Below are 15,427 nucleotides of genomic sequence, written 5' to 3'. Positions count from 1 at the left end.
ACTCATTCTTCTATTCATAATAGTCATAGTCACAACTTTACTCACTGCATTCTATATTTTTGTAGGTCATTATTTTCTGGCCATACTGATGTTTCATGTCTATCAAAACAATTCGGATATATACATTACACATAACATAAAGCCCCAATCCCCTAACCGTGGCATCCCTCTAAGCTTTTCATCACTGAAATTTTCACTGTAAAATGTAGTCCCTGATAGCTGCTAATAAAGAATGACCACATACAGATCCAGAATGAAGAATTGCATGATATTTCCATAACCATTCAGCTATGAGGTGTGGATTCCCACTTTCTCCAAAAGCTGTATCTCTTTCTTCAGATTGTACATAATATGCTGTATCATATCTCCCATGATAAACTAGTGCTCAAAAGAAACTACACATCGCAAAATATTGCATAGAAATTCACACTCATACAAACAAAGTAATAAATCTGTGCTAACCCATGTCACACACGTACAGATCCAACCCTTCCGGGGACAATACAGAAAGAAGTAGTTAACAAATCTCCTAAACGTCTGGAAAACTCCAAACACGAAATGCGTGTGTATACTAACGAAATGAAACATCCTTCGCGAAAGGTGAGCAACACAACTGTACACAAAAATATACCACGAGGCAAATTGAAAAAGTATCATTGTCTACCAACACGATAATGCAAGGCCTCATACAACAAACTGACAACCGAATTTCTGCACGATGTTATCACCGTTGTTTTGCCGTGGCCAGCAAGGTATCCCGACATGAATCCGATAGAACATTGAAGAGACCCGCGAAGGTCCGAGGCCTTCAGCATCCCATGCTTGCCTTAAAAGACGATTATGTTGATCCTAAGAGCTGACTAACTGGATCGGGTGATCAGGCTCGCTGACTTGGTTGATACATGCCATCGGTTCCCAATTGCGCAGATCGATGCTAATGTTGTTGATCACTGATTGTCTGGTCCAGACTCCACTATTTACAGACCGCCGCCATATAGCTCGAATATTGTTGAGAGCGGCGTACAAAGCAACTCACTCACTCACTTACTCAAATCTGTCCCCGCCCAAAAGCTTTAATAATGTTTCCAAATTTGCAAAAGGTCACACCTAACGCCATTCGCCGTCTTATGTCATCAGTGCGTCGACCTTTCCAATCTTTCCAGATCTTTCCAGTGATATAAACTATGTCTTTGTAGCTTGCTCCCTTCTGTATGTCAAGTTAGGACTCGCTGGCCATTCCTAAGTTGTCCCGCCCGGCCTTCCTTGTTACCGTCATTGCCTTAAAAGCTAAATCTTCAAAAGTAAATAACATGCCTAAATAACTGCATGAGGTTATTATTCAAACTTGAAGTCGTTCATAAACAAAATTGTTAGTTTGAAAGAAACTAGTTTTACAACAATATTCTTTTTGATCACACAATGCCGTGTAGAAAGTGCTCAAATGTGACATATGTCATATATGGGATCACACTTTCTCAGTAAAGTACAACTACTAGCAGTGCTGTGGTTGGAGTCAGGCACCAAAGTACGCAGTCTAGACTACCTGTTGTCCGACTTCTAGTTTTGTGGAATTCGCAGTGGCCGAGCAGATAAGGCGGCTGATTTTGTACACTGGCGATTAGGGACCCGATGGGCCTCTGTAACAGACTAACTAACTAGAGAAAGTGTAAACCCAAATATGACATATACTACAATTTCTTATTTTTGTTACATATAAACAGAAAAGGACCAATAGTATCAATAACGTTCTAATGTATAATTTTGTTTCTAGAGACAATGAAAAGAGCATCGTCCTTAAATGAACGTAAAAATGACTTAAATACGAGTGATTACAACAGGAAACCATTTGTACAAAAGTCTGTACTTTCACATCTGTACAATAGGTACTGCTTGATACTAAGACCATCTCTGCGGTACTAGAAAAGTACTAGTCTACGCAATACGCGGAAAATGTAATTTAATAAATAAGTATTTGTTAATTTTTTTACTGTATAAATGCAACTATTATTGAATAACATGCTCTAATAACTACTTGCCTTATCTTATCAAAACTAACTGCCTGAAGGCCACTCAAATATACGTATATATATGTGTGTGTGTGTGTGTGTGTGTGTGTGTGTGTGTGTGTGTGTGTGTGTGTGTGTGTGTGTGTGTGTGTGTGTGTGTGTGTGTGTGTGTGTGTGTGAACTTTCCGGACCAGTCAAATCGTTTGTCTCTGTGTCTCTTGGCATGGTGACAAAACATTCATTTAGAACACGTTCGCCTACTTGTCTCCACGATGTTGGCCTCCTGACCCTGTTTGAAAAGAGTAATGACCTCCAGTCACAGAGTTGCCAGTGACCATGACTTTCATTTCATTTAAAAAATTACCGTGTTGACTTGTTAGAGGGATACCATCGCATGAGCCTAAAATTGACTTCTACTGACACGCCCGACACAGCCATAGAGAGTGAGGTCATTTAATTCCTTGGTAGTGTTTTCCCTTAGCCCAGCACAGGTCATCAGCCACTGTGGTCGACATTGCACGACCTCTACCGAGGTGTCTCTTGATGACGTAACCAGATCCTACGACAGACAATATGTGGTGGTATCAACACGTGACTGGGTCCTTCCACACCCAGGTTGCACTCATTTCAGTACATTACTGTTGTATAATATACATCAGGTCATTGACAGGTTCATGAGTGTGTAACAGATCTACTTTCCTCCGTGCCAATCCTGGAGCCAATGTCGCCCATGCTGATGTGTAAATTACAAGCTTATATCACTACCAAGGTGAGCAGTCTTACCAGATGTTGAATAGAGGGACCACTGGCTACTTGATAACAAGCAGTGCGAACAGTCGTAACGGTTGAAGAAAGTACATAGGTGCAAGCATTCTAGATTAACAATGGTCATTATGCTACAATGTTGCAAGATGTTAAGCTTTTTTATAAACATTGATGCTAAGATCTAAATTGAAACGTACATCAATGACCCCGTACAAAATCATATATATACACATGAACATTAATTAAGCACCACCCATTTTCATGCTGTAAGATTGTGTTTAACACAACACACTGGTCATACATAATATGGAAACCAAACACATGATTATAACCATCTAAAGTGTCAATCCATCAATTATCAACACTGCTGCTACTTTCGACGGTACGTTAATGACGGTCATATGGGAACACTAAAACGTTATCAATAATCATGTCCAAAACTATGGTCACACAGACAATGTCTGTGGTCCACCGTACACAAAGTTCTCAAAAAAAAAACCAACAGTAATGGTGACATCACTATTTGGTGTATCCTCCCCTCGTACTAATAACTGCTGCAGCCCTCCTCTTCATGCTAGAAATCAATCGCCGAATGCGCATCATTGTAATCCTCTGCCATTCCTCATGAAGAGCCTGGGCTAATTCCTGTACATTTTGAACAGGTGGATCCCTTATCTTGAACTTGACGCCCCAGATGGCCCAATAAATGCTTAATTGGGTTGAGATCAGGACTTCTCGCAGGCCAAGGTAATCTGTCAACTGCGTTGTTCTGCAAGTATGCGATAACAGCTCTGGAGCGATGGGACCTAGCATTATCGTCCACAAACACTGGCCGACTGGCGAGGGTATGGTTATCAAAATGCGTAACAACAGCAGCTTCCAGTACTTCCTGTTGGTATCTCTGACCAGTGAGTGACCCTTGAATGGTGATAAGATTCAGCTTACAGTCACAGGCGATACACCCCTATACCATTACAGATCCATCGCCAAAGGGATCAGCTGCATTGATCATCCGCTGTTGATAAGCCCCATTACTCTTTCTCCAAACTCGCCAACGACCATCAGTAACACGAAGAAGAAAACGACTTTCATCGGTCCAATGGATCCAGCGCCACGTCCTCAGATTGCGATTTTGCCGTTGATTTCACCACGCCAAACGTTGAGTCTTGTGTCTATCCGTGAGTAAGAGACGACTGATTGGACAACGCGCACGGTGTCCAGCGGACCTGAGCCTCCTTCGGATGGTGCTGTCTGAGAGACGAACACACACTCTCCATGGTTCTCTGAGATCTTTGGCATTGGTCATGGGCCTACGTCTCACTAGGCGAACAAGGGCACGGTCATCACATGGAATGGTCTTTCTCCGACTTCCTGATCGTGGAAATCCTTGACGTAACCAGTGGCCTCATGTTTTCGTAAAAGGCGACGAAAGACAGTGTGATTGATATTCAATGTGGACCCAATGCTGCGACAGGACAAACCAGTTTTATGTATACCAATGATCTGCCATCAGGTATTTTCAGAAAGACTACGCCTCGGCATGTCCAAGAAAGCTCAATTTCAGCACTGTTCACATATGGATGCGTCGTCGATAAGAAAGCAATGAAAATACTTCATTTCACCTTTTCATACCCCTCAGTCGCTTGTACCATGACAGAACTTGACTCAGCATTTGACTCAGCACGTGAATTTCAGGCTAACTGCATGTGTATTTAGATATAACTGGTTGACTTCTCTGTTTTGATGCATTCTTGTTACAATCGACAATTATTTTTGGTGGTCCTTAATTAATGCTCATGTGAATATGTCATAGGCGGATCTAGGAACTTTCGGCAGCAAAAGGAAAACAGAATGACAGGCACCAGATGGCACTTGCCTTTCATCATAGACGGAGACGCGTGTGTGTGAGAGAGAAAGGGAGACAAAGATATAGTGAAAGTGAGAGACAGAGGGAGAGTGTGTCGCGTTAGCTTCGCCAATTCAAAATAGTAACTTCAGAGTTGTTTTCTGTCACACATGGTACACAGATGAGTTAAAACCCAGACAACAATATATAAGACGGTGGTCAGTAAATAATTAGGTGTGACCCAAACAATCCAGCTACTGACATGATGCAGTGGGCGAAACAACCACTGACCGCTAGCCCGTGACTAGTTAAAATCAGCTGGGACAGTCACTGGCCTTACTAGCTAGTGAACTGTCATGGGATCATTTCGTAAATACGTCACTCTTTCAGACTTGATAAGTTATAATACACTTTCATATCATGCAAGATGATGACCTATTAAAATGTTCATCATATGTGAAGGTTCTTGATGAAGCACGTGTCATGCACGTGTCATCTTATTCTCATCAATTCGTAATCATTAGTTTAGTGTCTACATTCAAAGTTCGGGCTAGTGAATTATTTTGTTGGTTGGTAATTCTGAGGCATAGCTTGCCACACTGGCTAGCAAAATGTGGAAACGTTTTCGCACACTGACATCATGAATGTCTGTATATTTTCTAAAACACCATAATGGATATCAGTCCTCGCTGATAGATGGCGCGTGAAAGAACCCGGTGCATGCGTCCTTGGCGAGGCGAGGTATAACGCCTGATCACGTTATTCTTATCGTTCCTTCCGAGTGCCGGCTCAAAATTGATGTTGATGTTGATTGCAAACTTCTTACGCATGAAAGCTCCTGTGTGCAAAGTGAAACACCAAGCACAAGGTTAACGATTAAAACGGCACAAGTATCAAATACGAAAACGTCGCCATCGACAAAATATTGTTGATCATCCAATAAAGTCTTTTCATCTCTATACCACGAACTTCTAGAAGCCACACAAACAAATCACACTATCAGACGTATTACTTTCATATTTGAAACTTCCAAAGAAAGTCGATCAATCATGTGAATCTTCTTGAATTATGTTATCAGATAACTGTGATGTATTTAATAATTTCTTTCCATTATGCAACTGATAATACCTCAAGATCAAGCGGGTGCTCTGCATGTCCCTGGAATGCTGGACACTGGTGCTAGTCAGTGTGCGGTGGTCGGCACGTTCATTGTTTGTGATTGGAAGACTATGGGACGGGTACCAAGAAAATCAAACGGTTTACTTCTGATCTTGTTCTGGTCATTCCGGGTCAATGCCAAGAATACTGGATCAGTTCACCCGAAACCAGACTTCACTCAGGACTTCACTCTTCACTCAGGTCTTCACTCTTCACTCAGGACTGTCACGAACGCAGCTTGTCGTAAGAGGCGACTAACGGAATCGGGTGGTCAGGCTCGCTGACATACTTGACACATGTCATCGGTTCCCAATTGCGCAGATCGATGCTCATGTTGTTGATCACTGGATTGCCTGGTATATATATATGGCTGGAATATTGCTGAGGGCGGCGTAAAACTAAACTCACTCACTTTAACATTCAGCCTTCATGCTTGGTAAGGCAATATTTCTCTTTAACAGAAAAAAAAATACAAACTTGACAAAACTGTAAATATATCCAGCAAACATTGCGGCTTCAGTTTGGAACCTCTACTTTTTCAGTATAAGTCAGAAGCTAAGAGGACAGTTCTGGCCATTCAATCGGATCCATCACACTTTTTAAATGAATGTTGTGAAGTTCTACCTTCTGGACGCCGTTTCAAAACCGTGCATTATAAAACAACATCATTTGTCCCATACATCATAAAAATTCCAATTTAATCTTCCTCCGAAATTCTAATAGTGAAATCTACGATAAGGCACGAATGATTATTATATCGTACTTTGATTATGTTACAATTCATCATTATATTCTGATTAGGTTGATATTGTGTATATAGACTTTAAATTATATGCAGCATGCTTCAATTGGCTCTTTTGATGCAAGTCAAATTTTCCTTCCGGGACAATACTATATCGTATCTCATCTTACATTTTTTCAGTCTAAATATTTCATTCATGTAACACCGCTTATTGGTCGTCACGAGCTTTGGTAGCAGAGACACGGTGAACGTGCGCGTATCTGAAAAAGAAAAAAAAACGAAAAAAACCCCACTCAATTGCCACCCGAGACTTTTATGCTCACCCAGGCTTCAATTGAAGTACGACAAAAAGATGATTGGGTGGCTATATTGGGTGTACTTCCTTATTGTGTACCACAGTGCTACCCTGCACTTGCTTCGCCAGATCAAATGTTCCGATATCGACTGTGGTTTATCCTTCTATGTAGTTTCACTTGACACCTCAAGGGCAGACCTCCAGAAACACCACTCATCCGTATTGCATGTTCAACCATTGAACACAAAATCTGCTCTCCCATATCAACTATTACTATTAGTCCATGAGGCAGTTTCACGAGGAGAGGCGTAGTAAAGGCAGTACACTATATTTTAGTTATATTTTAGTCGGTGGAATGTTCCTACCCGGAACAATGTAACTAAAATAATGTTATATTCCTAGTCCCAGCCGTGTCGCTTGGATTAACCGTAACCCCGACAGTACGTGACCATCCATCGAGACGGAGGTCTGAAGGTTACCTTGTCGTGCGACCTTTAATTTCGTTCGGTTATAACTTTCCAGAACTGACGGATTTTATTTAATGTGTTCATGCTTCAGTTCATAAATCTAGGAAAAATAATATTGGTTCTAATACCCCATTTCGCCCCCACTCTTTACTTCGAAGAAGTGTGGTGTAGTTGCCAGTGGCTATGAATATCACATATTTGAAATTGATCAGACACCAAAATTAAGTTTATCTGCATTAGAGGAGAAACAGCAGGATGAACGTGAAGATCAGGACAAACCTTTCGGTCAGTTTCACTTGCTTTTCTGTTTAGCCTGACTTTCACAATGGTATGCCCCTTCATCAATCATAGAGATGGCAGAACGATGAGATGATGTCCATGACAGTTAGGTCATACTACCATAGATAACGTTATGTGGTGGTACACGCAGTAGAAACTGTCAGCACAGATATCTTTCTATTAGGTTGCACCAGTCATAGCTTAATGTCCGTGTAACTCTCCATTCCGTTAAAATAATGGAGCCGGGGCACAGTATTTTTAAAGAATGGCGAGTTGAGATGATATTACCCGACTAAAATTGTATTCTAAGTATTGCGAATGTTTCTGTTACCAAAAGTAAATGTCAAAATGACAAATGGAAGTGTTTAAACTGAAACTGGTACACATTGCTCCATTCCTGAAAAGTAATGGAGCCAGCAGACAATGGAATGACGTCATAAATGTAATTTAAATAGATATAAAAAGAGAATCAAAGGGAGACAACCGCTATGGACAGTAAATCTTCCCATGTATAAAATCTCCAAGGGCTCTTCTTCATTTGCTGCTGAGCAGAATGGATCTGACACGTGTGGCGCTGTTGATGCTCGCATGCCTTACTGTAAAAGCCGACATAACCAAGGACTTGCAATACTTAGCTGCCATCTTTCCTGGTTTCTATGACAACACCGTACAGTATGAGAATGACATAAGGAATGATATACCGGAAAAGGACAGACACGTGCATCTCTCAATATCTGTGTCACCCGAGGTGGTGCCATTTTTGGAGGGGAGGACCAATTTCTACCTAGAAGAATACACCAATGGTGACAGGTTTCATCTTGATCGCCAGAGGATTTACAGTTATGGAGTTGACGAAGACCGAAGGATACAGCTGAAATTTTACTCACTGAAAGATCCCAAAAAGTTCGCTCACGCGTCGTCCAACTCATCGTTATTCAGGAACCTGACAACAGAAGACGTCACTTATATTGAGGGTTGTGACGTGTACTGGTACCGAGCAGACATAGACTTGTTCAAATCACACATGTACAACACTTGTTATGCGGAGATTGATGGAGCAAAGGTTTGTGTAGAAATCGATGGATAAACTTTCGTTATTCAGGATGCAATATTGAACACACTGTAAGGATAACATCCTGTTGTATTACGTTTCAATGCAGATTCTGTTACCGTGGTCATGCAGGTGTCATGCGAGGTTTCGATACAGATCCTTGTACCACTGTACCGCGAGAGTCATGCGACCCCAGATTCTTGTACCGTTGTACCGCGAGAGTCATGCGACCCCAGATTCTTGTACCGTTGTACCGCGAGAGTCATGCGACTCTAGATTCTTGTACCGTTGTAAAGCTGAAATTATGCGATGTTTCGATGCAGATTCTTGTGCCATATATATAGCCTATTCCTTGCATTAGATGAGCTGAATATTTAGTCACATGCATCTGCGCGTGTGTGTATGTGCGTGGGCGTGCGCTTGCATGTACATGTGTTTATGTATCTGTCTGATTGTAATATTTTATTACATATATGCAATATTTCAATATCTTTTGTGTTCCAGCTTAATAATTTGATATCGATTTGTTGCTCTATTGTAGTACAAAGACAGAAAGTCAGGGAATTATTTTCGATATTGCACTATCAGCGATTTCATGCACTAACGATACTTGATGAGGTCTATTAAGGTTGAACATTTTCAGATTTTGATCAAAGACACAAACGACTTGGCGTCCTCTTATTTGACAGTACGAGAGACATGGATCGCCGTCAACAATGGTTCCACTGTAAAGTACATCCCCGAGCCCTACAACTTGACAAAACAGATCATAGGAAAACAGACAAGGTACGACTACATTATTTGGCTTCGAGGCATCTGCAGGTAGGGCAAGTATATCGTCATCATAATTAACCCGATGCAGTTGAAAGGTCATACAATATTCTGATCTTTTCAGTACGCTTCAGTCCTGTATATTGGAGGTAAAGGAATTACAAGACTGAAAGCTATTCCTTCATTTATACGTTCCGTGAAGATACGGGTTAGAAATGTTCTTCAGCAACCCATGCTTGTCGTAAGAAGCGTCTAACGGGATCGGGTGGTCATTCTCGCTGGCTTGGCTGACACATGTCATCGTATCCAATTTGCGTTTATTTATGTTCGTGTTTGGGAACTGTATAGTCCACACTCGATTACTTACAGACCGTTGAGTGTGGCCTTGAAAAATGAAAAACAAGCAAACAACAACAACGAAAACCAAAAAAAACAACAAAACAACACCAAAAAAAAAAAAAACCACCACCAACAAAAAACAAACAAACAAAAAAAACCCCTCAAAAAACCCCAAAAACAAAACAAAACAAAACAAGAAAAAACCAACATCAAACAAAACATCGGACACATACGGAAGATATCCACATTTAATTCTTATAGCTGGAATATGGCTGAATGCGGCGGTATACAACCAACCAACCAACTAACCAACCAAATCATTTGATCATTTCATAGGTCAAGACCCAAGACAATGCCTGACGTGGCCGAAGACGTCTACCTTCGTTACAGGAACTCAGGAACGATCCAGCTGAGGACCTTCGATGACCTTCTCCAAGCTCTGATGTCCGGTCATGATGTCCGGTATTACATCGTCCCCGCAGGGTGCAGAGTGACCGGTGCATCAGGTGTCAGTACTACCCATATAGGAGGACACATGGACACATTCGAGTACTTCAGTAGTCCAACGTTCGGTCCATCTCCGTACATAGGATATGCTTCGTTAAGCTTCAGTAGAAATGGTTCTGGTAAGACACTTATGTACTTCAACGACTGAAACAGTGGGCAAGTGCTCAGTATATTCATAAACGAGATGCTTGTCGCCTTTGTGGTACCAAGAGTCAGCTAAATGTGGTTTCGAAACGACTTTGCCCAGAAATATGATTTTTTTTCTGACGTGTGTCACCCGAATAAATTGCCTTCCGGGCGTAGCTGACAATCTGTTAAAAGCTGTGTTGAGTGGGTGTGTGAGTATGTGGCTGCGTTAGTGAATATGGCTCTACGCCGCCTTTTAACGATATCAACAATATCTGAGGAACACCACAAATTGTTCCTATGGTGAGGGTCGAACCTGGGTCTGCGGCGTGACGATCGCAACCTTTAACCCCAAGGCTACCCCGCCGCCGCGTTCAGTGGTATGAATGAGATTCGACGGGTACACCATCGCACCAATCTGGAACGCCTCCAAATGCAAAGTACACTGCGAATCTGAGGTGACCGTAACCACATACTTATGAACCCGTCAAGGTCCGGGGTAGAATAGGCCTTCAGCAACCCATACTTGCCATAAAAGGCGACTATGCTTGTCTTGAGAGGCGACTAAGGGGATAAGGCGGTCAGATTCACTGACCTTAAATGATATCAGGCATGATTTTACACATGGTCTTAAACATGACATTACACATGCCATTACATTTGATATTAAAAGTCGAATTCAATCGATTCAAATTGGTGTAGTAGTTTCTTAACTGCACTTACAAAGCTACGTTCAGTATTCCCCAGTCACTCCGTTACTGTTATATCCCAGGTGCTCTGGAGGTCCAGGTCAGAGAGGGTTTCATCTACAAAGAAGGAGATGTCAAGCTGACCATCACCACTCTTTCTCCAGACTACCAGACAGTGAAACACAAACAGTACTATCACTGTACCATCAGCCCCGACACTTCAAGGTGGGTATGGGTTAAGGGCGCACTAAGCAATATTCCAGCTATATGGCGGCGGTCATATATAATCCGAGTGTGGACCAGACTGTTCAGTGAAAAACATTAATAGCTTCAATCTACGCAAATGGTTTACGATTATATGACTCAACCAAGCCGAAGAGCTTGACAACCGGATCCCGTTACTCTTACCCACAGGCAAACTGTAGCGAAAATGGGTTGCGCAGCATAGAGAAAATGACCAGTCTTCTTACATGTGAGCGAAACGAGCAACTTGCTCGCTTTGCTTCCTATATAAGAAGACTTGTTTACCTGTGTCTCACCACAAACATGGGATGCCATTAAACATGAACTCCAATACGGATCTTCACGAATTCTTATCACACCGTTGTCAAAAGATACAGGGTAAACACTATGTACAGATGAAACGGATCGTGTATACTAGCATCAAGGTATAATTGTTCTCTGTTGGGGTCTTAGCACTATATCAAAGATGATTAACGAGGTGAACACGCCACTTTTACCCCAGACAAATTCAACAAATTAATGCTATCTGAAAATCATTGTTAGGATTCAAGTCCCTGATTTATACATGCAGGAATGGGACGATTATTACACATGCAAGAGTGTGATACGACTTACAATGCATGATATTATTCTAGTCTTTTTAATAAGTCATGTGACACAGTTTCTCGAGTGTAATAATTTCTTTATTTTCCATTTTATCCATGCACACGTGTGCAATAAAACACGATAAGCAAGCGTGACAGCCCTTTTCATTGAGGTCACGTTCAATTGTTTAATAACGTCACAGACGACGAAAAACAGAAACAATGGCTGCTAGACAAAAGTAATATTCGCACATTTGATAGATATGACACTGGTTATGTTTGACCATATGGGTAATAGTATGTACATGGAGGCGAGATGATACAATTGTCACACACATATTCTTCGCTGAAATCATTCGCGGAACTTCAACAAATGTGCTCGTCTCTTAAATGATTCTCGAATGTCTTGTTAAAATGTCCGCAGTGTCTCTGCGTCATTCTTTGCTGACGGGGCTTCTTTAACTCGTCTCAAAACATTCGGAGAGTTCGTGACAGCCCTACAGAGTGGGTCGAGGATCAGGACAACAATAAATTATGGCCTCTGTTCACTGGGGAGGGACACAATCGGTGGAGCTGACATTGCGGGTACGTATCCAGAACTACTCAATCTGGCACACAGTATTTCACGGGCATTCATTCAGCCCCCCAAAGGGTTCCCTCTGGTTAAATAATCTACGGTCAATATTTGTCCCGGTACAAACTGTCCCAGTCCTGGATAAAATACGACGTATTTTTAGGATTACAGTCAGTCGTCTTAAAGTGAAAACAACGCGCTATAATTGTCAAAATACCATATACCATATGGTAGTCCCATGTCAGTCCCAGTGTGTTTCGCCAATAATCTCCCCATGTAGTAAGAGTGTTGTTGGATGTATTAAGATTTACGAATCTCTGTGATTTGGCTTATTGTGTATCACTGTGCATTTTCAGTCTTTGTAAAGGAAGCGGTTTAAAGGAGATATACAGTAAACATTTAAAATCAAATCATTGATAAAGCATACAGAAGGAAATGTTTTGAAGAATAATTTTGTTCTTAAGTCAGCATTTGTAGTCCAAAGCATTACAAACTACTCGTGTTACGGAAACTGCCGAAAGTTAATAAGCTCGGTTTGGCATCAGGTGATCTGACGTCACAGAAGGGCGTTGAGTATTGTGTTTAGTAGAAAGCTAGCGTATGGGTGTGAACGATCCCTACTGGTTTGTATTATATGCGTCAATGCAACTTTCTCTCACAAAAGTGAAAGACTGTTATACAGTCATGCCACCGCAACGCACTTTAGTTAAATATCGTTCAGATTAACATATGTTCATAGAATCAGGATATATTGGTGAATTTTCAATTTCAAGTTTTGTTTGAAGTCGTCAATTAGACTTTTGTCCCTCAGTAAAGACTGTCAGTTAGCTGCTTCTTTGCCAGAATGATTTCTTTTCAAGTTATACAGCTATCCCAGTTTAAATGAATTTGTGAATGGTGTTGTTCCTCCAGGAAGGTTATAATAGCATGTGGGCATCATTACGCCGAAAACCCTCGAAAGGCAAAATCAAAGTCCTTATGTTAGTTTGGAAATTAGTTGGAAAGTACTAGTGAGTTTAGTTTTACGCCGCTGTGAGCGATATTCCAGGAATATCACTGAAGGGTATCATGGGCTTCACACATTGTGACCATGTGGGGAAACGGAATCGGGTTTCCGGCGTGACCAACGAACACCTTCACCACTGGGCTACCCTTGTTCCCCCGTTAAGTCCCTAAGATATTCGCTGATTACACGCTATAAATTATTATTGTGTCTGTCAGATTTCGAGGTGACGGCGGATGGTAGCCACGTTCTGTGGTCCCAGCTGAAGACCATCAGTAACAGCCAACTTGGAGGCTACGTCAACGACATCCTCACCGGCAGCTTCTTCTCCAACGGCAGTGTAGTTTTCACGACAACTGAAGTCGTGGTCGACACGAGGAAAGCTTTGTTTGTGAATGTTATAACCTGTGCTATTGATGGATACCGCCTTGAGGGAGGAGTTAGTCTTTATCGGGTGGACTGATGATAGTAAGGAGTACGGGGATATATACTGATGACAAAAAAATAAGGGAACTGATAAAAGGGTAGAATGACAAATTCTGAAAATTATTGTTAGGATCAATATCTGAGCTCGGATTAAGGGGATATAATATACTGAAGACGAAAAAAACCACATTGGTTGACAATGCATTGGTTAGGCACTACCATACTGCCGCTCAAAATTCCTTCCTACTGTACTGGCGAATGGAAATGCGACCTGACGCGATTTTTTTGTCAAAATCTCTTGCGGTCAAATGTCCATTTGACACTACATCCGAAATCACTGTCAAGTAAAATGCAACAAAAAAAAAATATCATTCGCCAATAACCTTTTCTCTCATCTATGAAACGGAGCTATTCTCTGGATTTTCTAGTCCACCCCAATCTTTACCGACAATGATAAGCTCTCAGAACGCTTTCAAACAGGCTGCTCAAAGCTGAGATTTCATGGAAATGTTAAAATGTTGCTTCCTTATACAGGACGGAATTTCCAGTCGATACTTCGATTATTCTTCAGTGTGTTGCAAATATGTAACGAGGCGATCTGTTTAAGTGTTTTGTTGTTTTTTTCTGTCTCGACTAGGTCTGATTTCAAACCCCGCGCATTTTGGATTCTGTTGATGGTGTTCGAGGTGGTATTTATGCATTGTGTGGATTGTTGAATTAACTTATTCTGGCAGATTGCTTCCAGATGCAGTATCAAACTATTGTAGATGTACACCAAAACGATACCCGCGTTCAAATCATCAGTTCCTTTAATTTCATGTCGGTGGTATATATCCTGGACAAAATAAGTTAGGGATGTTGGTATTTTTTTATTGATATTTTATTAGCATGTCAATGAATAAATAGATCTTTGTTTATGATTTTAATATTAAATTAAAACTATTTTTGCCCAGTATATTTGATATAAAACGAGGGTGTATTTCTATTTTTCCAAAGTCATTCTTCCAACGCTTTCAGTTTAGAAATAGTATTAACCAGTGTCTTCGATGTTAAATACAGAACTAACCAGATACAGTGGCCAATATATGAGTTTTATTCCTAACGTCATGATAACCGAGGATGTCCAGTAAGCACATGCATTTCTTGATTTCACCCATGACTCGTATCCTGTTGGTTCGAGTGAGTGAGTGTGGTTTTACGCCGCTTTTAGCAATATTCCAGCGATATCACGGCGGGGGACATCAGAAAATGGGCCTCACACGTTGTACCCATGTGGGGAATCGAATCCTGGTCTTCGGCGTGACGAGCGAACGCTTTAACCACTAGGCTACCCCACCGCCCCTCCTGTTGGTTCGAAAAAGAGGTGATCATGTAGTTCAGGTGAAGTTCGAGTGAGTGAGTGAGTGAGTGAGTGAGTTTTGGGTGGGTTGAGTGAGTCTGTGAGCGAGTGGGTAGGTGAATGAGTGAGTTAAGGAAATAATGAGTGAGCTGGATTTTACGGTGCGTTTAGCAATATTCCAGAAAAAGGACCCCAGAATGATGCTCCGCACGTTGCG

The 15,427-nt window shown here is 41.4% G+C and overlaps 1 protein-coding gene across 1 annotated transcript; it reads left to right on the top strand.

Moving 5' to 3' along the window:
* Window positions 1-8,111: 8,111 nt before the first annotated feature.
* LOC137281407 (uncharacterized) lies at window positions 8,112-13,908 on the top strand. Its single transcript, XM_067812612.1, has 6 exons — window positions 8,112-8,621; window positions 9,253-9,395; window positions 10,056-10,345; window positions 11,125-11,266; window positions 12,293-12,453; window positions 13,664-13,908. Exons 1-6 carry the CDS (start codon window positions 8,112-8,114, stop codon window positions 13,906-13,908), a joined length of 1,491 nt encoding a protein of 496 aa, XP_067668713.1.
* Window positions 13,909-15,427: the final 1,519 nt, after the last annotated feature.

This window comes from Haliotis asinina, chromosome 4, assembly GCF_037392515.1.
Source record: "Haliotis asinina isolate JCU_RB_2024 chromosome 4, JCU_Hal_asi_v2, whole genome shotgun sequence".
Classification (NCBI taxonomy): Eukaryota; Metazoa; Mollusca; class Gastropoda; order Lepetellida; family Haliotidae; genus Haliotis; species Haliotis asinina.
The sequence above is the reverse complement of the archived record's forward strand: the minus strand, read 5'-3'. Positions and strand labels throughout refer to the sequence as shown.

Bases quoted from the DNA above. Each gene is read 5' to 3' on its own strand.
- LOC137281407 (XM_067812612.1), top strand. From the start codon at position 8,112: ATGGATCTGACACGTGTGGCGCTGTTGATGCTCGCATGCCTTACTGTA. The intron at 8,622-9,252 runs GTTTGTGTAGAA...GAACATTTTCAG, and splicing joins CGGAGATTGATGGAGCAAAG to ATTTTGATCAAAGACACAAA. The intron at 9,396-10,055 runs GTACGACTACAT...ATCATTTCATAG, and splicing joins ATCATAGGAAAACAGACAAG to GTCAAGACCCAAGACAATGC.